Here is a 26562-nt window from a genome sequence, read left to right as displayed (position 1 = left end):
TTATCCATTTCTCTCTATATGTCTCTTTTTCTATCCATCTCTTTCTCGATCTCTTTCTGCATGTTTTTAGCGACTGATCGTGGGTCTGAAATGGAGATGTTCTTTTTCCTTCTCCCAGGAGAGCAGCTTCTGTCTGATGACATGAGTCTGCCCGCCGACAGGTGATTCCCTCCGAGCCGCTCAGAGAGCTGCTTTATCCTGAAAGGGCCCCGCAGCAGTGTGCTAACGCTGGGAGCCGACAACACACGTGCTTCTTACACAGATCTGTAGAGTAGAAACCGCTTGTTATGCATGAACTCAAAATGCAAGACCATGCAACAAACAGAAAAAGACGTTTTCAGAGTTGGACCGAGACACGATGATGGTGGTGATTACCTGCTCAGGTGATTTGATCGTATTGATATTACAGTCAAACTGCCTCCTGTCAGAGGTCCCCGTGTTTTTGTCATCATCTTTTGATTGGACTCCTCCTTAAGGCTTGTTGGTCATCATTGTATAGGGCTGTACAGACTTAACATAGATATATTTAATGCTCAGTACAGTATTATAATTCATCAGGGTAACAGTTCAGTTAATTCGTTACTTCAATTTAGTTCCAACATGAGTCATACTTCAACATCCATTTGTACATAATAAGTAGCCTGTCCCGAAGAGCGTATTGTTTATTATGTTGATGTGTACTGCAGTGGGTGGGGGCTTCAGGCTCTACACCTACTCCATTTCCACATCAGCGCTTAAAGACTTTATTCACTCTCATACAATCACTTTTTTTCATTAGATTTTCTGGCAGGTTATGTAAACGCCTTCAATGCTAATAACAGTCGCAGCAGCATTTCTGTCGTTACTTGACATTTGAAAAGGCCGAACAATGACTGAATCATAATGATTAGAATTCCGCTGCCGGACTGGTGTATGTGGGCTGGAGCTTTGAAGCGCGCCGCAGACTCCAGATGGATGCCAGAGCAGGTGTTTTCGCTTCAGCATCTGCTTGAACACCACTGACTGAGAATTCAAGTGCAACATGCCTCCGCCCACATAGAGCTGCTGCACATGTGTTATTTATTTATTTAAAGAGGTAGATCAGAAGATGGATTCCACCCAGTTCTGTGCAGAAGTTCAGCGAAGCCACTGCTCCTCACAGCACGGAAGCAGAGCATCTTCTGTCGACCGCTCAGTGCTGCTCTGTGGGTGGACACATTGAGATATTTTGTAAGTAGTGATGAAAAATAAAACAAAAACTGTCATTCGTTTGGGTGAAAGCGACCCTTTAAGTTGTGCTGCATTTAAACTCCTTCTGAACGAGCCTGACGGCAAAGCTTAATAGAAGTCGGTGTAATTATGTAACATGTTCCCTGCTGCACTGCCGGCTTCTCTTGATGAATTTATTATTTTGCACCTCAATGCTCCGAACAAACAGAGCAGACACTAATTCAGAGGTCGGCGCCGAACTCTACACATCACCGGAGAAAACACAAAAACCTTTCTGCACCCTCTCAGGCTGTTGGGTAACTCTGCAGTGGGGCCACATCTGCTTCTGAAAGCCTCTTCACCTTCACATATCGTACACTTCTGCAGTCATTCGTTTACACTGTAAATATGTCGGTTTATACATACTTGTGAGGCTTGCTGAACACGTGCCTGAAAGTGCATGGCTTTATTCGGCTGGACTAAAGGAGGATGGATGTCTTGTTCTCACCAAGACCTGCACAGTCCATTCCAGCAGATCACGTGATCTCCCGCTGCTGCTGCTCCTGATGGACAGGCAGTCAACAACAGCCAGTCTCATCCTTTATTATCTTTCTTTTATTTGTGCTCGTGTCAAAAGCTGCTTCTATTTTGAATGATCCCTGAATGCATCATTCATTATTCTGTGTACATATTTTGTTTTTGCGTTCTAAATAAAATGCTTTACGATACTTGATGAGCACATGTTCCTTTGTCCTCTGCTGTTATTTTATCCATGAAAGTTGAACTAATTTCACTGGTATGAATTCATATATAAATATTGATTTGAATAGTTTTCTTTAGTTCATTCCACTAAATAACAAGATAATTGTTAATGTGCTTTTTATCATTTCTGAGAGCCACGCCTCCACTCAAAGTTTTCCAAACCCCTCGCCTTATCACTAACTTTCTTTTCTTCTAATATCCCAAACTTCTGTGATGGGCGGAGTAAAACCAAGATTATGAGGGGGTGAAATGAGGAGTCTTTTTATAGACAGAATGTGGAGAACTGCTCACTTTTGTAAAGCTGTTTATGTAACAGCAGGCCGTACCGTTCCACATGAGAGCCCTCTTTCAGCATCGCATCTCGCTCCAGTACCTGCTTTTCTGTCACTCTGACTTCTCTAAATTTGAGGCCTGCTTGACAGAACCCAGTTCGGGAAGATTAACAAGCTCATCCTTTTTGGCTTTCACACAGATGGCTGTGGCTTGATTCTGGTCAAAACAAAAACAGGAGAAAGTTTCTGTAACATCACACACTGGAGTCTGAAGGGATGTTTGAGCCATCGTGTTTGGATTTAGTGGTGGAGCCAGAAAATCCCTGCTGTCAGCAGCTCTGAGGAGCATTAGATAAAAGATAAAAAGATGAACCTGTTGAGGTGTGAGATGACCGACTTGTTTCTAATGTTGCTGAAAAATGTTAAATTCTGACCGATTTGGGTTTGGAGTAGTTTTTATTGCTGTCACACAGCAGTTTTGTCTGCTTATAAGTGTCTGTTGATGCATAAGTTTAATCTATAATCCAAAAGAATACTTTTGATATATGTTTAAATTCTCTCCTGAACCAGGGTGATACATGCAGGACGTTAACTTTAAATGGAGTGTTGTTACACTGTGTTGGGTTTGGGATGGGAATGTTCCCATAAAATAAGCAGACCGCTGCAGAGTGAGGTATGGTTTGCTTTTGGAACGTAGCGAAGTATGATGACATACTGATCCTCTCGTCCAACTTTCAACTAGAAAGTATGTGAGGAGACATATTGCCTTGATCGTGTTCAGAGGGTAGATTCCCTTCAGCACTAAATTCAGATTTTTTCAGAATTCTTGGGTCATTGGTGCTACCAAGCAAATCATCCCGTATTTCCTCCAGCTCTGAGCGAAACCGCTGTAGGCAATGATCAATTTGAGCGCTGAATACCCTGTTTTGTTTTTCTGATAGTTTGCAACAATTCAGGTTGAATTCATCCATCCATTTTCTAAACCTGCTTTATCTTATTTAGGAGTCACAGGGGGCAGGAGGCGGGATACGCTCTGAACAGCTCACCAGTCCATCACAAATAATCGTTCACACACACACACACACACGCGCACGCATCACTTTGGGACCACCCATTAACCTAACATGCATGTTTTTGGACTGTGGGAGGAGGCCCTGAGCAAACCCACGCACGCATCAGGAGAACATGCAAACTCCAGTGAAAGCAGATATTTGAACTGGTAAGCTTCCTACTTTGAGACGACGGTGCTGACCACCATGCAGCCCTCAGGCAGAACCAGCTCAGAATAAAAGGTGTGCGAGCCAGAAACTGTTCCTTCTTCAGGATATTATTCATGAATCCATCTATCATCAAACTTTAGCCAGTCATACTTCCTCACATTAACATTCTTTGTACTTTTAGTCTGCTCTCTAAATAAATTTGACTTTGATTTATTATTTATATGTGTTTTCATTCACTTCATTCAAGTGGTATAGCTATCTCAAACTTATTACGTTTCCTTTCATTTGATTTTATTTAAAGTTGTGGTTCAACGGTACCCTTCAGGATTTTGAAACTTATCTCTATGTAGTGTAATGTTCTTGTGGTTGTTTCTTCAGTTCTTTCCATTTGTACTGAGTAAACCTATTTCTTGTACACTGAGTTTGCTTGATGTTGCCATTTTTTTCACATTTTATCAGCAGAGGAGCCCACTGATCAAAATGTTGCATTGCTGATGATACTACATACAATGGCAGAACATCCGCGTTCACACGTTGACTTTACCATGAATCTGTGTGCTGTTAACTGACCGAGCTCACACGGCATCACAGCTCATCGGGAAAGGAAAAGGCATCAGACAGAAACTTGGTCTAGTCTTTATATATACATAATTAGTCACCAGTTACAATACACAAGTTTATATACTACAGAAACACAGATAATACAGGTACTCAACGTGTGTTTTACTGTTTAGATTTTTTTTTTTTTCTTTTCTAAAATTTTCTCTACTTAACCTGCATGTTGAAGAGCCAATCATAGGGTTTGTCTTCAACCCTGGAGGACAAGAGTCAACCCTCCTCACTTCTCCTCACTCACAGCACATTATCCACTGGTCTACATTTGAACAGTGCATAGGTCCAAAAAGTCCTAACACCTTACTGCTGAGGAATGCCAATACAACTTAAAAGTTCTGCCTCTTTTATCGCAGCTCCTTTCTAAAGAAGAAAGCTTCACATTCATGTTTTCATATACAAGGAGATCACTTTGAGCTGAAAAGCTAGCTGACTGCAGACTGTGACACCTGATCTACAGACCTATTTACGTTTTTAGGGAGGGGAGAAATGAATGGGAAACTGACTTCAGGAGCTCTGTATTAATGCTCTTTCAAGTATGGCTGACAGAACTGCATTTTATTGCATCCTTCAGCAGAAGACAAACCCACAGATAGCCTTTTAATACAACGTCATTATTGCTTACAGATAAAAGAAAAAGCTTTGTGTGTACATAGACACAGTGCAGATTCGTGGATGGCGCAATAGTTGGATGGTGATAATGGGAGAGCAGAGCCGAACGTCTGCTGGGCATCATCATGAGAAGAGACAGACATCCTACTCAGAGGAACTTTTCAATGCGAGCAGAGCGTGAGCGAGGGGGTGTCTCAAGCTATGGTGGAGGATTTACCACGAAGTATGATGGTAAACACTTTTATTGCTCATCCAGTGACAATTTCTGTGAATATTCAAAATGATATGTAACACTCTAAAATTAATTCTCAGGCTTAAAGCAAAGGCTTTGGTGAACGCAATTAACTGATTTATGTCACCACAAGTACGTGTTTCAGTCTGCTCAGAACAGGTTACTATGGTAACAGGACTGCTGTCAGCTCATCCCATTGTGTCAGCAAAACAAAATCTGGAAATAATGACAAATCATCAAATTTTTTGAGAAAGCCTGGAAATGTAATCCATGTCAATTTGAAATACTGAAATGAATTATGTATGAACAACTGTTCCCAATTTACGCCATGCAGAGCGTGAGGCCTTCAGTCATGGGTGCACCCTATTTCCCCTCTAGTGTGACCATGATGGTCACATCTTTGGTTTTGAGTGACATTTCTGAACAACTACTGGATGCTGCAGGCAGATTTTGAATAATTTCACCAAAGGTCTGCTCTGGTCTCTAGGGTCTCACAATTTTTCCAAGAACAGACTCCTTCAATCAGAGAATGTTTAAGAATGCCTGTGTGTATCACCAGCATTCTTTAAGTGCCTCAAATATACTCACATGCATCCTGAGTCCCATCTCACCAGACTCTGCCATTATGTGTTCTCCAAGCACTCAGAATGACCCAACCTGCCTGGGAAGCATCACTGACGTTGAGATAGGCTCATTTACTGAACATAGAGATGGGTAACAAATCAGCGTTTCCTCAAACTGAACAAAAGAGAAACCAAAATATCTCAGAAAATGGTGCCACCATGTTGTGTAATTTGCCTAAAGTTACTGCTTCACAGTTACCAGGGTGGGAGGAAATGATGTATTGAGGTCCTGCCTCCTGCTCAGCCACAATATAAAGGCATTCAGCACAAGCACCTGCAATTTGTCTGTCTTGGACTGTCGGGGATGCTCACAGTAACCCCATCATTTTCTGTAATTACGTACAACCAGACTGTGTTCCGGCTGTATGTCTGCTTTGCCCTTATACTATAGATTGTTTGGCATTTAGGGCTGGCAATTGGCAGATATCAGTACTACACTTCTGATAACTACTGTCAAGACTCTTATTACAAATAAACCCAACTGTGTGACATGATAGCGCCCATTTCCAAAATATACTTGCATATACCTCTGAGGAGATCTTATGTGACCATCTTTTCAAATAGAATATGGGAAAGCTCCCTACCTTTTAACATCAACTCATTCATGTCATGTTTGCGCCAAATCATTTTGCACAGATTTTGGAACTCCTGTGTCTTCACTGGTTTGTAGAAATGAAGACAAAATGTAAAAGGAGTTTCTGTACTGTAGATATTTCCAGATCTCTGTTACTGAGTACAACGTTATCAGCTCATGAAAAGGTTGACCAAAGCTACAAAAGTTAATGTTGGTGCTAAGCTCCACATTGAGGCTTGAGATGTATTTTCAACGTAGAAATAGTGGATCGAGCTAAGTTTCACACGATATTATAGTTTCTGTTGGACTTTGGTATTGAGGCAAAACATACACTACAGAATTGATCAAATGTTACCTATTTTGTTTAAAGAATTGTCATTAAAACAAGAAGCTGACTCTTGACGGCAGCTCTGCTTCTTCAGAGTTTGGCACCATGTGGGTATGATCAGTGGAAACATCTATTTCATGATCTAAAACAGTTGCAACACAGTGGTTCTAAATGAGGCCGAAACTCCACAGCAGCTCCATGTGTTCTTCATCTCTAATCTATGGTAAATTAATCAACTCCCACCTGCACAGCTGGAGTGAAAACCTACAAGTTATTGGTAGGATTTAAGTGGAAAAATGGCTTACGCTGAGAATTTTTTTTAATGAAAATTAATGCTGATTGTTAAATGATAGTTTTAAGCTCATAATCAACATCTTTCATTTATTTATTTATTTTTTAACTTTCCTGAAATTTTTATTCATGTCAGTGTGAAACAGCAGCTAAGCCATGATAGGAGTACTATGACTCCACTTCAAGCCTGACTGGTTCAACATCTTTCAATAAAATCTCATTCTCACTCCCACCTCCATCTGGTGCGGTGCAATTTAAACAGTTTACCAAATAACTGTTAAAAGTAAATACCTCTCCCAGCTGTTGGGCTTTGTGGAACATGGATGAAAGCCACCGATTTACAAGGCAGAATTATCATATGTACACTCCTCCAGTATTCGCTCAATTTACAATTAGTCCTCAGAATATACATACACATCCATGCCTAAATGAATATTTCATATGACCTTAGTTTCCTTTGTTGACTGTTTTCTTCAGGCTTCGAGAGATAAATGCTGTGGCAATAATTCCAAAAAGGGATCCAGTAGCTTAAGTTTAAGTTGAGCATCTCAACAGTACATTCCTTATAGCTAGACACCCCCAAGAAGCAACTCTCAAAAATTTCAAAGAAAAGGAAAGGAAAAGACACCACCTCACGTTGACCTACTTAACCACATTCTGGGACATAAAGGTACATTCTGTTCCACTGACGCTCTTCGATGGTAAATCCTGGTGGCAGCAGGATAACGAAAGTATGAGTGAAAGAAGAGGTGATGCTGGGAACCTGGCTATGAGCAATGTTTCAACTGTTTCGGGCCAGGGGGAATGGTTTATACAAGTTGGTTCTCGCAAACATATGGAAATTCATCAAGCAAAATTGAGTTATCAGTAAAATACCACAGAAAAAAATGTGTGTGTCCAAATGATCATTTTGTAAAAAGAAAGAGAGAAAAAAAAAGCTTAACAGCTGCCTAATCAATTTTCAGAACCCCAAAACACAAGACAAAATTGCAAGGAATGTAATAAACTGTGTTTGTTTGTGGCAGATGTTAGCAGGTAAGGCTAAATGGGTTATTACAAAGTGACACTACATGTTTTTGTTTGGTTAAATGTGAAAATTAGAAATGTCCCTCAAGTCAGGTTACCGAAATGACAAGTGACTGTTTGAGGACAGACTTCCCAAACCATGATCTCTTTCTTGGTGTCTTAACCTAGCCAAACAACAACCTAATTTAGTAACAAGTTTAGTAACAAGAAACCGTGATGAAGCAGTGGAATAATGGCTCCACACAGGGGAATCGAATCTCCTTCACCTTGTAGAAAGTTTTCCAAATGTGCTAATCCTTTCTGACTTCCAGAGTAGAATTCTGTTGGCCTTTGTACTGCTAACCAAGGAACTCCTGTGACATTATCAGTTAAACATATTATGTGAGTTTCAAGTATTTCTGGAAGACTGGGCTGGAGGGGTTGTGGGCAGCTGGTCTATAATGCCTTTTTCTATGCTGGTTTCCATATTTATAATAGTTTTCTCATAAAAGCTTATAATTATTTTCCCGAATATTATGGATAATTTCCAATGCCCTTTTATGTATGATTACGAAAGGGGTCATCCACCTAACTAAAAAGTATCATAATTAGTTTTTCCACGAAACGCATCGGTCTTCTTTCTAAAGGCGCGTAGGGCAAATCATTCCAACATGTTTAATTGCTCAGGCATGCTTTTTTTTGTACGTTTTAATCTTGGTTAGGTAAAAAAAAAAATGATTTGATTCTTAAATTTTTCCTTTCAACTATATGTTTTCTTGAAGATAATTCACTCTACCATGAGTACAAAAGCATTTCTTCTTTACAAAATGTTCTCGACTGGAAAAAAAAGTTAGCTTTAGCATTAGCTAACAAGCTTTTTGGTTTGAGCATTTCCTTCTTGAGCATACAACTTGTATTGCTCAAGGTCTTACTTAAGATATCTTACAATGCTTCTTAGTTCATCATCAAATTCACACTGAATTTTCATCAAATTAAGGAAACTGACACTAATGTAAAAATATGCCGACGATAACAACTATTCCAGCCAAAATCTGTAGATATTTGCAAGCTAGATATAAGCTGCTGCTTTTGTGCAAATATTTATGGGGAATTGAGTCTCCATTATGCTAAATCTGTCAATATTATCAAAAGAAACTGCATATTTTTACATATCTCATTTAAGGGGTTGACAGAAACAATAACATTTTCATTGCAAATTTGCAGTGCAGTCTGTTTATGGACATTGCACTTGGTTGGATACAAAGGTTACATATTTAATGTGGCAGAAGCCTCTCCACAGTTTAGTCTCACCAAGTGAACAAGGCCTTAAGTGATTTGCCTTTAAGTAAGGGATTAACAAATACTGTAAATCACATTTTTCAATCATCCAAATAGCAGCATAAAAAAATAACAAGATTATTATTTGACAGTTAAATAGTTATTTATTAATGAATAAGCCTTGAGATTAATTCTATAGAATAGATATTTAGGGTTTGATATGTTTATGTTTTAGCCAAGCAAATGCAATCCTGTGAATTCTATTCTGTCAATTCTATGAGCTGATAACAGAACTGAAGAGCACCACGTTGGACAGCAGAGTGGTGGCACTTCACTGAAGAATCTGGAACAAACCAGAGACCCATTCAACTATATAGGGTCCAGTGGGGCCATGGGAGCCAGCCTCGGTGACACACAGTATCTTGCAGTTGCTGATGACTGGGATATTTTGCGGACTGTTTGCAGTGGGCCTGTTAACACGGAAACTATATTTACACATAAATCCTTCCCTTACTGTGAGCTACTGAGGCATACAATGTGCAGAACTTTCTTTATGCTATTGTACAATTTGGAAAATATGCTCTTCATGGCATGTTTGACCCCACTGTTGGGTTTGTAGACTATCATAAATAAGAAACCTACTGCAAATCCAGCAACTGGTTAGCTTAATATGAAAAAATGGTTGTTTTTTTATTTGATGTGAAATCAAGCTACAAAATGAATTTAGCGCCCTTGTTTGGAGTTTGATTTGGTCTCATTGAATAGTACACACTGGATCTTTAACTTGTATCTAAATTCTTTAATCTGCACAGATTCCAATTTTGTGAACTGTTTTGACACTGCAAAAATCAGGCTCGCACTTCCACCTGCATACAGTGATGGATACTTACGTACCTATCCAGCTTCTTTTTTTTTACTACCTAAAAATAACAGGTAGCTACACAAGCTGGGGAAAACATTGTAAATAGAATTCACATGTTTACTTCAGCAACAAAAACCCACTAAACAATGCAGGGCAAGTTGCTTTTCGTTCTCAGCTTTTCTGTACAGCAAAGGCTTCAGGCTTTATGCCAAACTGCTGCAGCACGACTTATGCTAACTGAAAAGGCAGACGTTTTAAGATTTGCTTTTGCCTGTTATAATGAATAAACTGCAAAAACCAAGCACAAGAAATAACCTTTCACAAGTGAGGCTTGTCACAGTTGTGTCAAATTAGAGATATAATTGAAAGTGATCCTGGGTCAATTTTAAATATTTAGTTGGAGAAATATTACTGTTCCAATCCAAAAACTTTTTTTAACTAAATCAAATTCCCTGTATCTTTGATTAAAAAAATCTATCATTTGTAAAATACCTTAAAGCTGGAAAATTTGGTTGGAGGATCATTATTGTGGCCTGATGTCACATGATGACAACCATCCATGAGGAGGCACAGCTTCGCACTGACATGACACAACAGCCAGTGTAGTATTTGCCTGTTTGTTGTGAATGAACTAAGTTAATCAGCTGCAGGACATATTTATCAGAAAAATATGATAGTATGTAAAATATGTCATTTCAGATTTTAACTCTAAAATGGTACAGTCATGACATGGCCCCACTGACGTCTGTCTTTTATTTAATGTTGAGATAAATATTTAATTCTTGTAATTAGTAATCCCGAGTGAAGCAGGCCTTTGCAATACAATGTAAGGCACATGTTCTGTAGTTTTCAAAGAGTCTTAACCAAATTAATTTGTGTTTTTATCAAGCCTGCTGGAAAATATCTTGAGTTGGTTTTCTGTAAAAGTAAACACTATGTGGACCCAAAGCAACTACAACAGGAGTCTACCCCCTCTGGAATACTGGACTATATGAAGCATGTATTCAGGTAAGTGAATTCTAATCTTTTATAATCCAACACTAAGTGCTTTTATCTGTAGACAAACTGCGGCTGGATAACTGCTGGGTCATTGGCTGCATGGGAGGGGGCAGGACAACATGTGCCTGCAGTGCCACAAAACAAGAGCAACATTTGTTCCAGCCTCGTCTATGAACGTTATTTATCTGCCACCAAGGGATTGCTGACGGAACAAAAAGGCAGAATAGGCCATTAGATCTGATGCTCAGTCTCTCGACAATTTTCAACGTCCGTCCCATGGCCAAAGATATCATGAGTCATTTCACCCTGTGTTTATACTTGGTTGATATGAAATAGGAAGAGGAAGAAATAATAAAGTTGAGTGATCCCACAGTCTTTCTCTTTGCTGGTAATGACTGGTAAGGGCTGCCATTCCTCTTAGATGCAGAACTATGTGTGCTGATGGGCTATTTAAGTGACATACAAAATATTTTGTGTATTTTTGGTGTAAGGTATATCATAGTGACAATGAAGGGAAATATTGATTATACAGTACAGCTACAATGACATTTTAAACAAGAATGTATTTTCCCCTTTTAGGGAGCAGTTTAGAGAAGGCTCATTGATGATAAAGATTTCATCATGGCCAATATTTTCAGCTAACATCTTTACAAACATACGTTGTAAGGGATAATATACTCTATCATCTGATAAGTAACAATAAATTACAGTACAGAATGCCAAACAAAATGCCAAAATATCAATTTCCAACATTGCAGTTACTGTTGTGGCTGAAAGGGAGAAAATCCCTGCAGTGCAACAAGCATGTGGGTGTCTGTCTGTCCAAATGAACCAAAAACTTCTGTCTAAAGAGTGTGCAGCAACCAGGCACATAAATGAAACGTTAAACGCCTCTTTAGACTGAGTGCACATTTTTTTTAATCACTTGAGACTTTATTTACCAATACATAATTAATATCCTACTAGCTTATAACATGTCCAGGTAAATGATTTTAAAATAAACCTGGAACTTCAGTTTTTTCCTTTATCCCGGTGTGAAACATCTAAAATCCTATTTGCACTGTCTGCTTTGTGGTCTTTTCACCAACACTGAATGCTACATTACCTCTCATTCTGTTTGAATTATTTCACATTCTGTCTGAATACATCCTATTGTCCAACATTTCCAGCTCTGGCTTCAAATTGACCGACCAGTGGTTACAATGGAGAAGATGCAGATGGGATTTACCTTCAGCATTAATGAGCAGGGCTTGTGTTTAGTGGGCCAGCTTACATTTGGAAACATTTCAACTTGGGACAGAGAGCATCAGTCCTCTGACAGAGATTCAATAATCACTTAACAACTGCAGGAGCCACAACTACCTACTATCAAAGAAAGACATGTTGTTGAAGGCAAAGGTGGGTGGAGTGGGGGGCAGGGAGAGGAGTGAAGTAATGACAGAGATGGTTTGGTTTGGGTTGCCTCTTCAGATGGTGGCCTCATGGGGCAGGTGAGGCACTGCCCCTCCAGGCCTCCAATCGGAGTAGGGCTGCATGTGGCCTGGTGGCATCAGGCCCAGCAGCTCCCTGGATCTGCTCGGCCACCTCCGGCCCCATCGGCGACTACCATAACCAGGCCTGTGGCTTCGCCTCACAGCTTGGCCTAACAGCAGGGCTGTCTGGGGCCACAGTGGGTCCGTGAAGCTGGAGATGCCAGGCTCCTGAAAAGGGATACAGGGCCTGCGTCTATGTGGGCGTTCCTCTCGGTAGATATGGGAAGCAGTGAAGAGGTCGGGGCTAAAGTTGAAGGTGGGTTTTCTTGAGCCTCGGATCAGGGAGATGCGGCCCTCCAGCGATGGCCCCAGCAAGCTGAGGCTAGTTCTGTCGGTAAACGAGTCCGTTCGGTCTTCGTAGCCGAGGTCAGCAGGAGCCGAGCACTGCTGCAGGGGCCAGCCTCCGCGGCCCTTCCCCCCCATGTCCGCAGTGCTGCCTCCCTCACCACCTTCCCGTTCTACCCTGACTGCTTCATCTTCCTCCTCCTCCTCTTCCTGCTCCTCTTCCTCCACCTCTGCAGCCTCCTCCTTCTCCACCTGTCCCTCCCCCTCACCCTCCTCCTCGTCCTCAGTGCCGGTCGGCGGTGGAGAGCGTGGATCCCGCAAGAAGACCACTATGACAGTTATATTATCACTAGAGCCCGCATCACGGGCCGAGGCCACTAGCTTGTGGGCCACCATGGTGGTGTCTCCAGTGTTCTCCTGGAGATGGTCACTGACCACCCGCACCGCCTCATCAGGACTCACGGTGTCCCAGAAACCATCACAGGCCAGAATCAGGTAGTCTTCTGAGCCATCCAATGGGAAGATACCATGGTCTGCATCCCCACAGATGTAAGGCTTGTGCTCCGAGTCGCCTGTCAACAGAGGTAACAGGTTGACTGAGGGGTAAAGTAAATCTGTCATTTGTTTCGTAGATAAACTTTGTGGATTCAAACAATTGTACTTCCTTTACAAGTCTGAATATTGCAACAATTAACATTTTCTCCCTCATACTCAAGCACACTAAAATCAGGTATGTTGAAAAATTGTGTTGAAAAATAGCAAAATACTAACAATAAATGAGAAAAATGGAAGCAATACAGTACTGCGGGAACACAACTTTTGAAAAAAACAAATAAGAGAATAGTCTGGCAGGAAATGACTTCCTCAGGCAGACTTTTTTGGGACTTCTGAGCCCAACACCAAAAAGCACCTTACAACCTCAGTGAGCAAGTGCCTTTACACGATGTTAAGGTTCTCTAAAAATTCAATACAAACTTGAGCAAGAAACGTGTGTAACGTTCACAACGTCTCGTGTGTGTTTATGTTGGAAAAAAAATCATCTAATGGAACTAAAACCGTACCGATTGCTCTGGATACAGACAGGCTGCCATTGACCCTCCATGTGCCAAACCAGATCACACATCCTCCCAGAGCCTCGATCCTCTGCTTCTCATCCTGCACATACACAATGAAGGGTCATCGTCTCATGCTGCTGTTCTCTCCAGCAAATGACTCATTACAGTGCTTTACCTGGTCCACTCTAAATGCTGTTTTTGGGTACATAACACTACTGTTTTGGACTGAAATTATAGAGTGTACACTCAAAATGGCAGGAAACATGCCAGGACAATACCATGAGGGATAGTATGCGATGGTAATACTTGTGTGCTGACATTGAAATTGAGAAATTGAGAGAATGACATTTACATAGAGCCTTTTAATAAGTTGGTATTAGTTTTTTGTATCAGGACATGATATGAAAAAAATCATCTGATCCTTACTCGGTCTAAAAATTAGGTGAATACAACCTCAGATGAACAGCAACACATGACATGCTACACTGTGTCATCATTAATTTGACAAAAACTAAGCCAAAGTGCAGAGGCAGTGTTTGAAAAAAAGTGCACCCGTGCTGCTTCCATAGGAATTAGAAGAGTAAGTAGCAGCCTGGTGCTGCTCATCAGATATACTTGATATACTTGATACTCGAATTATCTGAGAAAGGCGATTGTTGCTATCCTTCAATCTGGGAAGGGTTATATGGTCATAAGGTTTGTAAAGCTGCATCTGAACAAACCACAAGACTTCTGGAACAATGTCCTTTGTACAGACCAGACAGTTTGGTCATGATGCAGAATCACACCTAAATTTTCCAAACGACTCCTGCATTTTGGAATCATTTTTGTTGATGACATGATGTAATATGTAACGTGTTGTTGACACTCTAAATCTGCCAATTCATCATGTCATATCTCATTTGTTTCAATTATTCATTCAGAAGAAGAATAAAAAATGAAAGTGTCAATTTGCTGTTAACTGAGCCAAAAGTTATGTGCCAAAATAGATTTTGGCTACAACCAATAGTCTACGTGAGTTCCTCCCTGCTGCCTGGCAATAGCTCAGAGTTAAATAGTATTTTGCCACATATCCCTCTAAAATATGGCACCACACATATCGTCCAGATTGAACCAAGCATCACTGAAAAGAGTATGTGTCTCACCTCTCTGTCTGGTTTGTGTGGTTTCATCAGCTCCACCACCTGCCCTCTCCGGACCAAAATGACCTGAGAGTCTCCCAGCCAAGCCACGTAAAGCGTCCGTCCCCGCAGGAACGTCACCACGCCGGTTGTACCGCAGCGCAGATTCTGACACACACACATACATGTTACAGTGTTCAGCTCACAGCACACAACAACTGCTCGACCTTTTAGTCAAACGCAGATAAATACTAAAGTTTACTTCTACAAAAGTTTTAAAAGTGGCCTTTGTTGAGATTCTGGAACTTTCTGTACTGTAGCACTAAGAGTGAAGGTCATAGCAGCGACAACAGTAAATAATGATGAAGGGCTTCATTCTCTAGGTAGGACATGGTTACCTCTCGTGAGGCCTTCCTCACAAAGCGTTCGTCTGTGAGCTTAAAGGCTTTGCACAGCGCCTCGCTGGGGTCCTGGCTAAAGGATTCCTGATGAACCATGTTGACGTGGAGGTGGTTTGCTGCGTATATGGCAGCATCTACACCACCGTGACCATCAAACACAGCAAAGTAAGCTTGTTCCTCCTGATCCTGAGAGACAAAACCAAAAAAAAAAAACTATAGCTCAGCTTAAATGCAATGAAATTCTGCCTGTGGGAGAGTGAACAACAAAAAACACCATGCTCAGCTCTAGTTTTAGCCACGTACAATAATGTCTGTCCAACACATATAAAAACAACTAGACACAGAGGTAGATATTCTGAGGAGAAGGCCCTTAAAGCAGCTCTTTTTGACAGACTCACAATGAAAGAGAGGGGGTAGTGGTACTAAAGATTGACTGAGAGGGAACAGAACCAGAGTTTAGCCTCGCTACAGTGCTGCTCATATCCTGCTCAATAAATATGAGCAGGATAGGTGGTCACATAGGCTTTCTGCAAACTTGCAGCTGATGTTGTAATGCTGGCTGCTCATTTTGCTGTCATATTGAAAGTCTGTGTATTCATTTGAAGTGTGTTTTTACTGGTATCATTTCATTTGTTGTGGGTGTTGTCTAGTGCGTGTCTTCTTTGTTAACTGTAATTGTATTACTTGTTGACAGTATTTAGGCGGCATTACCTCTGAGGAAATTGGGGAAAGTTTGACCAACCTGAATGTTGAAGAGTGTGTTGAAGTCAGGGATGATGACGTGCTTGTCCTCCATCTTGCGCCTCATGTTTTTGATGGCATGGATGGACGTTTCGTAGTATGGCATTGGACGACGGTGGAAGGGCAACTCCTTCAGCCAGTTGCAGCACATCTCAAACAGTCTATTAAACACCAGCCGGGTCAACTTCACAGACTCCATCTCTAACACACACCCACAGAAGCACAGAATTAGCCAGTTTGTTTGCTTTTCATAGAGTACAGTACATGATAAAAAAAAGCTTTTGTAGGTACCTTATGTTGCTCATTGCTGTGGTTTTTGCCTCTTCTCCCATACACACATCCACACACATGGACTAATGGTCTGTCTCTAATTGCTTGTTTATTTTGTACATAGTGCGGCAGTTTAGATAATAGTATTTACTGATGAAAGTACCATGGATTTTATCATTATGCCAATTTTGATCAATTTTATTGTACTAATTTAGAGGAGAAGTTGTTTGTGGTCATTGTGTATTGTTCACTGTGATAACTGTTGGCTGTGAAGGAAGGTCAGACTTGTTCTTGTATATTTATCAATATTTGCTAATAACTAAGCCAGTTCAGGCTTGATCCCCAACAGCATCTCAGTAATGTATCTTGTTTGCACCAGAATATATCACTCGTTGATCTGAAGGGTAGTTTTCTAATCTGTTCAGAGACATATAGGAGTCATATAAGTGATCTTGAAAGTGTTTGTAAAGCTTCTTCTAAGACTGTTTTAACACATTTCATGTAGTATCTTAAAGGCGGGGTAGGGGATCTTTTTCTGGAACATTTTTTTTACATATTGCTTGAAATACTCTTCACACCCCCATTGCAACCAATTAATTAAAAGTTTTGACACAAATATGAAAAGTTTTAGTGGCCTCTAGAACGTACAATCTAGGAAAAACAGTATCCAATCATTGTGAACGGACCGTTCACAATGATTGGATACTGATGCCGTCTATCAAACTGCAATCTGCTCCTCCCTCCCCCTCCTTCCCCCTGTGCGCGTACCCTGCTCCGTGAACGTCCAGAAGCTTGGCAGGAAGCTAAACTAGAGCCAGCTTGGCTAGCACCTAGCATTATTAAACGTATAGTTAGCATAAACTAAATACTAAATACGGCAACGATCGATGCTTGCTGTCAGAACAGCGCTCGTGCACCTTCGTGCTCGTGCGCGTTCATGTACTCTAGAGGCGTGCCTTCGGGGGAAAAGTGAAGAAAAGGGTTGGGACTTTTTACCTGTGTATTTTCAAAATGCAGCTTCGCTGGACTCAAAATCCAGGATCTCCTACCCTACCTTTAATCTAAAAGGCTTTTTTTCTGCTGTGTCAAAATATAAATTTGAAAACTTTTAATTTTGTGCGTCTCATTCGCTCAGTGGAAATGACATCCTTGGGGATAGTAAGACCTTAAAAAGAATGGAAAAACTGGGAGATTTCTTGAGTTACACAAGTCAGTAGAACAGTAGCAAGCCTGTAAGTGGCATCAGTGCTCTGTGCGTTGCCAGAACTTGTGCTTAACCTACTAATGCGAGTTGCAATGTCTGCTCTGTCTTTGTTCTCTCACTGTCCACCGGCTTTCAAACGGATGCCGACCTATTCTGTGTCCTACTTCCTCCCTTCACTCTCACCCCTCCACCTGTTAAAAGTTTATGCATATGAAATCCAACATCCCAGCATTCAACTGCTCTCTGTTCACTGACTGTTCTGCCCCTTCCTCTGTCCAAATAGAGAGGTTTCAGCACAGAAGACAAAATAAATTACTGTAGAGTGCAGTGAAGCAACAGCAAACAGGATGCGACTGTCCATTACATAACGCAGGAACCTTTAGACAGCACGAAGAGTGAAGTCCAAAGTAGTTTGAACTTCAATGCATGTCTATCATAATCACAACGTGTGGCACTAAGTCTCTCCAGTACTCATGATTAACAAGCATAAGATCAGTCAAAATGTGGTTGAAGGCCTAAGTCTGGAGTAGTGAAAAAGAGTTGTTCACCAGGTTTTAACTTCATTGAAAAAATGGAAAAAACAAGGAGGGCTCTGAACCAGGAAAAGAGCAGTCTGAGGATGAAACAAACTTAGTTAAAGTACCTGACATGTAATAAAGAAGAAAACATTTTTACTGAAAAGGTGCTTTCTGAAATAACGGTTCACATATCAGCCGAAAGTACTAAAAGCAATTATGCATTTATTTATGTCTTATTACTCTGACTTTCTCCCCATGTCTCTGGCACTCAGCCCAAAGGTCATTAGTTCCTACTGGTGTCTTATACCTGAAAAGTCCCACACGGCTTCAATTTTCAAAAAGGATCAATCATCTCTTAAAACAGCTGGTGACAGTGGCTCTTTGTAGCTTAAACATAAAAGGTGCTTTTGCTCTGGACTATTTGAAATGGTGGATACACAGTTGGTGCATTGTGGACTGGTGGCAGCAGCAGGATGGTGTATGAGTCACTAACTTACAAACACAGAACTAAATATAAAACGGGAAGCACTACACAGAGCTGCAACAACTAAACTACATGTTTTGTGTCATTTCATGGTCACACTATGTAAATCATTTGTTTGTTGAAGTATTTTCTGAGGTCTATCCATCCAGCCATTATCTTCAGCTTATCCGGGGTCGGGTCACAGGAGCAACATGTCTGGGAGGTAAACACAGACATCCATCTCCTCAGCGACTCTCTCCAGCTCCTCCTGTGGGATTGAGACATTCCCGGGCCAAAAGGGATATACAATCCCTCCAGCGAGTTCTGGGTCTGCCCTGAGGTCTCCTTCCGACTGGACATTGACGAAAAACCTCCAAAGAAAGGTGACCTGGAAGGATCCCAATAGATGCCTGAACCACCTCAACTGAGTCCTTTCATTGTGGAGGAGTAGCGCTTCTACTTCAAGTTCCCTCCGGATGTGCAGGCTTCTCACTCCATCTCTATCTGAAGGAAACCCATTTCAGCCACTTGTATCTGCAACCTCATTCTTTCAGTCACTACCCAAATCTCATGACCACAGCAACTAGGATAGATTCGTATATTAAAAACTTTGCCGTTCGGTAGCTCCCTCCTCATGACATTGGACTGGAGCAGCGCCCTCATTACTGCTGAAAAAGCCCCTCTCTCTGTCTTTCTATCTCTCTTTTCAACTTGCTGTCGTGAATAAGATCTTGATACTTGAATTCCTCCACTTGAGGCAAAGACCCATCTCCAACCCACTCCACCAGAAATGGGTGGAGTACTCATGGAGAACCATGGCCTTAGACGTGGAGGGGCTAACTATCATCATGGCCACTTCAGGGATGCAAACCTCACCAGTGTGAGCCAAAGATCATGGCTGGAAGAAGCCAATAGAACCACGTCATCCACAAAAATCCGCAATGCAACCCTGGCTCCCAAACCAGGCACCCTCCTCTCCCCAACTACAATTGAGATACTGTCCATAAACACCACAAACAGGATCAGAAACAAGGGGTATCCTTGGCGGAGTCCAACACGCATCATAAACAAGCTCAACTTTGTGCCAAGAATACAGACCCAGCTCTTACTTTGGTTATACAGGGCCTGAATAGCCTGCAAAAGTGACTCTGGTACCCCATACTCCCAGAGCATCCCCCACAGAATCTCTTGGGGGCACAGTCGTAGGCCTTCTCCAAGTCAGCAAAACACATGACTCTGCGAGGGTGAACATCTGGTCCACTGTTCCACAACCTGGCAAAAGCCAGACTGCTCCTCCTGGATCTGGGGTTGGACAATCAGTCATAAATACTTTTCCAACACCCTGTAGTAAACTTTACCGGAAAGGCTGAGAAGTGTGAGCCCCTAGACATGGAACAGACTCTCCGGTCCCCTTCCATAAAATTCAGGACCACCAATCCACAGATCCAGATCTCCATGTGACACTGAAAAGATGTGTCAGCCAAGACAGCCCCACAATGTGTAGAGCCTTCAGCATCTCGGGCAGAATTCTCGTCCAAAGTGCCGTGCCAATAGGAAGCTTATTAACTACCTCGGAACCTCTCCGAAGGTGACGAGCGAATCTTCCACAGATTCCCCAGTGGAGGACAGGTCAGTAATTGCCCACCTAGACCAAACACAACCTGGGGCGGGACCTGCTTTCCCGTTCTGAGCCGTAGTACGGTTTGCCAGGGCTTCCTCAAGACCAACCTAAAGTCCTTCTCAATGGCCTTGCCGAATTCCTCCAATACCTGAATTTTTGCTTCTACAAGCACAGGTAACTGTGGACAGTGTGAAATGTGAAAGTGTGCAATCTCATTAAGTGCTGCTTCAAATGACTCTCCAGTAGTCGTTTGTATTAATCAGTTCCAGCACAGGTCGACACTGATGGGAATACAACATCTGGGTGCACGTCTCATTTACAGTTAGGGTGCTGCAGTCAGGACTGCAAGAGTGGACACAACACACTTTCACTGTCCAGAAATACACGCTAATTCATTGTAAAGGCTCAAGTGGAGGCTCTGAAACAGCAACAACTCACACACCCATATGAACACAAACAAATTCATCAATTTTATCTGCCTGAAATAAAGCTAGTAACTCAGTCATGGTCCTAGTGTTTTGGCTGATGTTCACAGTCTAGCGAAAAAACACAGACTTGTCTAAATATCCCAGAAAGTTGTGATTTTCAGAAACTGTTGTCCAACAAATCCAGAACCGAGGGTAAACTCGCTACTATGACATAATAGAAAATAATTTGACTGCTTTATTTTAGCAGCTACACACATTCCTAAAAAAAATTGTATGATATTACCCAGATTTATCTATCAATAATACCAAGCTATTGTCTGGTAGTCACTTAAGTTCTTACCTAGTATTACCTTTCTCTTATGAAACCATTACCTGACTATTTTAGGACTTAGTTGTAAAATACAGTGCCTCCAAACAACAGACTAATGACTGTAGCTTTTTGTAGATGCTGATTGTTACATAATATTAGTGTATCCTTGCTGTTTTTCCTTATTTTCAGTCTGTAGACCATTTTACACCTTGGTGTAGCACTGAATTCTGTCTCCAGCTGTGAGTGAGTCTTTAGCCCTATTCGGACGGGACTAGTTCAATGAGGGGACGTATGGTAATGTTGGTTAACCAGACGACGCCAGGGACAAGAAATGACCAATTCGGACGGGACAAGAAATCCCTGTAATATTCATCTAACATGGGAGGAGTTTTCTTGAATATAAAGCATTCTGCTCCAAAATTATTGTATACAAACGCAGAAGACTTTTTTGTTTGTTTACCTGAATGATAAGTATTACTAAAACGTATTGTACAATATAACAGAACAGAAGATTTATTCATTTTTGACCTTAATGTAAAGTACTGTTCACCAAAAGTTTTGTTCAGGATACTTATTTTACCTGAATGTAAAGTATAGTTTAAAAAAAGGATTGCACAACGAAACTTAAGTGTCATTTTCTATTTTACACCTAATTGTTTCTCTCTTTAAAAGGATGTGACGACATATTCCGTACTTATTACCGAAGGTCGCATTCGCACGGGATTAGTACTACCTATGGTAGATACTCCGGACCGTTTCACAGGAGGTAGAATTCTCGGCAAAGTTTACCGACATACTCCGCTATCTTTACTGACATGGCGCGTTCGGACGGGACTAGATTTCCCGGTTATTATTACTTTACCCCAGGTCCCCCCATTAAACTAGTCCCGTCCGAATAGGGCTTTAGAGTCTACTTCCTGCCCTCTAGTGGTCAAATCCCACTTAATAGACTTTGCGGGGGAGAACTGGGACAAAGCCCTGGTGGTTTTATGTCTCTGTGTGTGCATGTCTGTGTGCGTGTGTGTGTGTGTGTGTGTGTGGGATGAAGTGAGAGGGAGACCTAATTTGCGTGTGAGAGAGCTGTCTCATGGGCTCCCCGGGGACTCACGTGGTAATGGGTCAGCTCCAACTTCTGATGACTTGATGAGGTGGTGGATGGTGAGGTCAGTGTGAAGGATGCTGTTTGCTGTGGCTCTGGCCAGGGCAGCCGCCAGCGAGCAGGGACAGTTGCTGTGGTGAGGAGAGACGACACAGTTATGAATGGGCCAGAAACAGAAATCATCTTACAGTAATCCTCTCTGGTCGCCAACAGGGTTGTCTTATATTTATCTGGTTTATGACTGACAGTAGGATCTGGGCTTTTTAAGAAAATATGTCTAGGGATAGATATGCTTTAAGTTCACTGTATCAACATGTTACATGGATTAAACAGGATGTGGATATTCATCGCTGATTTTATGTCATTATACGTCCAGGTATCAGCATATTCAGGGCATAAACCGCATGCTATATTCTGAACAGCATGGTGGAGAAAGCTGGTGGAAGTTTTTGCCTTGAGGAGTGTTATATGATATAACAGTGTTCTGTTCAGTGAAGCAGTGCATCACAACATCTGACCAGATGTATGAGAGCTCTGCCTCTTTTTAAAGGTAATAAAAGTCAGTGAGGAGGAGGAGGAGGAGAGGGAGGAAGAGGGGGTCGTTTCAAGGACTGCCTGAAGGCTCGTTGTATGTGAGTCACAGCCATTACGAGGCCACCTTCAGATGCAGGTAACCAATGGTAACCGAACGTCTGGGTGCTCTCCATCACACTCACAATTAAGTTGAAAATAAACCTGAACTGAGCTTAACAAGCTCTTAATTAGGGAGCGAGAGCCCCAGCTTGCTTCAGTGCTGTGGAACATTAATTATAACAACCATTAGATTTTTTCATTTTTGATGTCTATCCAGAACAAATGATGATAATCTGATAATCTGCAGCCAGTCATACATCTAATCCTGTCTTCTTGGCGTAGGTAGAAAAGAGCAAACTTCAGGCTCAAGATCACAGAGGGCATCTGTGCCAAATTCATCCTAATCCATTCAACAGACTGTGCAACATTTCAGTCTGGGCCTCAGTGGTACACGAACTGACTGCCTGATATTGCTGACCACTTGGACAACCAACTAGAATCATCAAAAAATGTTCAAATAAATGTTTCCTGTCTCTCAAAACCAGGCTGATCCATTCAAAATGCTTAAAAGTAATAAAGAAAATTGTAGTTGAAATGTTTTCCCACATTCACCCTTGGTAATTTTGCTCATTTGAATTCCATGTATTCCTAACTATACTGGCTCAAATTAACTCAGAATCTAACAGCCGACCAGCTGAATTCCCAACGGCTGCACTGCATTTAATTCTACCTTAATAAACGAGCTGGGGTTGGCTGTGCAATTAAATACTCTATATTCAGTGTGAAAGGGCCTCTGTGGCTCATGAATCAAATGACATGGGTTTGATCAATGAAAAGTCAGACGGCAGCCTGCCTGGACATCTTTAAAAGATTCAGGGCTGCATGCTTTTGCCAACAGCGACAGCTACAACAGAGTCTAATCTAAAGCCTGCTTTACATGAAGGCTTTTAAAGAATATGAGAGATGTTAAACACATTTGCGTTGAAGTGATAAAAGCTAAGAAGTAACATAAGTAAAGAAGGAAGTCAGGTGTTTTTGTTACACAGCAACTAATTCCCATATGGAGGAAGTCAGGGTGGACCAGCAAAACTTCTATGTAGAGGACTTGTTTCCTGTTTATGACCAACGGCAAGCATCACAGCCCAGCCAGGCAGCACCAGAAAACATGTAATATGTACATTTGTTCACAAAAAAAGCAATTCCTTTCATAAAGGTCTGTGATTTCTTCCACCATTACCTCCTTCCTGTTTCTAAGTGTCGGCGACCAAATGAGCACTAGTGCCATGTGGAAAGTGGACATCGTAACGCATGTTGACTTTCTGAAGAATTGAAACTTGAGATGAATCTGTATAGATAACAGAGTAATGGGAACAGTTATTGCTACATTTTTCAACCTTTTCAACATTTCAAGCTTTGAACCGTTGTAGCTGTTCCTCGGCTTTCTAACCACGCTCATTAACCAAAATTGTTTTTTTTTTCCTCAAACAAACACCCAAGTCTTGCGTTTAAGAGTGTTGTGTTTTTCAGTTGACAGACTCTTCAGACACCAAAATGCAGGCTCTCAAGCGCAGAAATTTTCTTTTTCCCATAATATGTCCCCTTTAAAGATTTTAGTGACGGGTAATGACTAATGCTGTTTTTTGAAGATAACATTGTTAGTGTCAGACCAGAAAATGCTTCCATTTGTCATTCTAAAGGCCATGGACAAGCGGCACACCAGTTATTAGATCTCTACATGGGTCTGATTGAATCTGACAATACTATTGTTTGGAACCCTTCACCTAAATGTTTAACAGCTTCTTTGGGATTTTTTGGGGAGATCAGTTTCATGGATAACTCTCTGCAGCTAACCTTGAAGTGTGTATGACTTAAAGACTGTCCTTGCCATGTTTTTTTTAAATTTATAATGCTTTAATTTCTTTATAGCAACATTTTGCACATACTGTTCATGGTATGCTGTGAAGCTCCATTTCCTTTAGCCTTAAACAAGTTGCATACATATACATATCAGATTCATACAGAAGCCCTTTTTGGCTTTTACAAACTATATCTAATCTGTGCAGGTACAACCTGCCCCTGCCTTCACCTTCTTCTTCACTGCTCTATCGTCACATTACAGCGTTTAAAAAAGTTTGACTCTGAACTTGAAGCGCAACGAGAATTATTCCTCTCTCCATGGTAACCACAGAAACTGCAAATAACCTCACTGACGATCATCTTACAGAAATAGTTAAATGTATTAATAAGCCAGTTACTCATTTCCACCCTGACAATGAGCAGAATGTTTCCAGACAATTTGCGATGTATCTCCTCTGTGTCACGGCAGGTTTCACTCATGCACCTCACGAACGTTAAATGCTAAAAAAAAAAACTACATCCACAGTAACCGTGCACATATCAGGCAGTTGTGCCAGTGTCAGTGCAGGAGGTGGAGCAACTTTTAAGAGATCAGGTGGATTGTAAAGGTGTGGAGGTTTTGCTTTATGGGCTGTTTAACTGTAGGAAACAGTTTGCTCATTGTCAGAGATCTGCTATTAATGCTTGCCTTTTAATTAGTTTTAACAGTGATCTTCCCCCAACCTTGACTGGGGGCTTTAAAAGCCTAATCCAAACAATAATTAATTTCCCAAACAGTAATAGCAGAACATTACTGCTGTGCGCAGGTATTACCTCAGGCTTTGTATCAGTTATACACTATGTCCTAAAAGAGAAAGACTGGATGGGGACTTTAATCTGCAATGTGTGGTGGAAATACCTAGCCTAGCAAGCCAGACCCGTACAGCAAAAAGCTGCCCCGGAGCAAATTCCATTTGCGGCCGCTAGGGGCGTCTAGATTTCTAGGCTAGGAAATACCGCTGCTGCACCAAATCATCCCTCATATTCTGAGCTGTAGTATGAATCATCTCAATTCACTGGGTAGCAAGAAACACATGGTGTGCACATGACCCTGTGTCCAAGACCTTTTCCTTTTAGTGTACAGTACAGTCAAACCACACGAATAGGATCTGCAGCATCTCAAGTTAAAAGGGTTAAAAAAAAGTTGACTACTGAAAAAATGAAACAATCATATCTCTTTATAACAACGTGGCGGATCAATAAATGCATGTATGCATAGGTTGTCATGTCATCTCCGTCTTCATTCTGCCTGGATGGATCTTAGTTAAGAAAACAAAGAACATTAAAGGTCACATTTAACGATGCTGGGAGCGAGGTATAAGGTGTTAATCTGAGGGACATTAATAAGTGACTCATATCACAGTAACTGTCACTTCTCCATACTTTGAGTCTTTCCGTGCAAACAGCGGGGAAAAGAAAAACAAAAGAAAACATCTACAGTGAATAAAAAAGCTTGATTTTCCCACAGCTTCACACTGACACCTGCTCGTTGGTGGTATGAGATGCAGTTGCCTGCAGGCTTCATTGATGAAAACTTAGAAAAGCCAAACGCACTATCTATCCTACATCTCCACTGCTTATGATACACGAGCAATACCTCTTTATGTTGTATCACAAATAGTGTTATGTCGACATTAAACATCCAGTGGCTGTCACGTTCTGCAGTGCATGTTTTAACCACAGGGCAAATTCAACATACGACTCCTGACAAGATTGTGCTTAAAAGAGGGATCAGAGGCCTACCAGCTGTCCATGGCCAGGCAAATCAAGGTTTGAGTATAAAACTGACAGTCAGACCAAATCAGTTTGTTGTGTGGTTTGAGCTCTCAGGCTATTAATTGTGTGCTCTCTCGTAGCTTAATAATGTACCACAAGGGTTATAGAGACTCTGAGGAAGAGAGGGGCGAAGCGGAGTCAAGTGGGTCACTCCACTCTCTGAAATGATTCGTCTGATCAAGGCGAAGATAAATAGATTGAGAATGAGCCGCTTCAGTGTTTCTCTGTTATTTTGACCATAGTGTGTCACAACATTTCAGCAAGACCTCCACAAATTGTGACAGATTTTTTGTTTTGTGTGGTTTGGTGGGAGGGTTGAGGGACATGAGGGATTTTATAAACGACACATACCGGTTTTTCTTTCTTTCTTTTTTCTTTTTTATTCTGTATCATATTTGTGGTCATCCGCTT

The 26562-nt window shown here is 41.4% G+C and overlaps 2 protein-coding genes across 5 annotated transcripts in view; one reads left to right on the top strand and one right to left on the bottom strand.

Annotated features, from left to right (window-relative positions):
- The window catches only part of trim37 (tripartite motif containing 37), a 29206-nt gene extending 27290 nt beyond the window's left edge, over positions 1–1916 (top strand). For all 3 annotated transcript variants that reach the window (XM_075486964.1, XM_075486965.1, XM_075486963.1), the window contains one exon: positions 119–1916. In XM_075486964.1, the coding sequence (XP_075343079.1) occupies positions 119–165 (47 nt within the window). In that variant the 3' untranslated portion in view covers positions 166–1916. The remainder of the gene's footprint in view (positions 1–118) is intronic.
- Positions 1917–4066: 2150 nt separating this feature from the next.
- The window catches only part of ppm1e (protein phosphatase, Mg2+/Mn2+ dependent, 1E), a 51896-nt gene continuing 29400 nt past the window's right edge, over positions 4067–26562 (bottom strand). For both annotated transcript variants that reach the window (XM_075486962.1, XM_075486961.1), the window contains exons 3-8: positions 21916–22037; positions 15995–16194; positions 15250–15438; positions 14876–15019; positions 13737–13830; positions 4067–13247 (exon numbers count right to left, since the gene is read on the bottom strand). In XM_075486962.1, the coding sequence (XP_075343077.1) occupies positions 12325–13247; positions 13737–13830; positions 14876–15019; positions 15250–15438; positions 15995–16194; positions 21916–22037 (1672 nt within the window). In that variant the 3' untranslated portion in view covers positions 4067–12324. The remainder of the gene's footprint in view (positions 13248–13736; positions 13831–14875; positions 15020–15249; positions 15439–15994; positions 16195–21915; positions 22038–26562) is intronic.

This window comes from Odontesthes bonariensis, chromosome 16 (assembly GCF_027942865.1).
Source record: "Odontesthes bonariensis isolate fOdoBon6 chromosome 16, fOdoBon6.hap1, whole genome shotgun sequence".
Classification (NCBI taxonomy): Eukaryota; Metazoa; Chordata; class Actinopteri; order Atheriniformes; family Atherinopsidae; genus Odontesthes; species Odontesthes bonariensis.
Note: the sequence above shows the minus strand (reverse complement) of the source record. Positions and strands in the feature narration are given on the sequence as shown.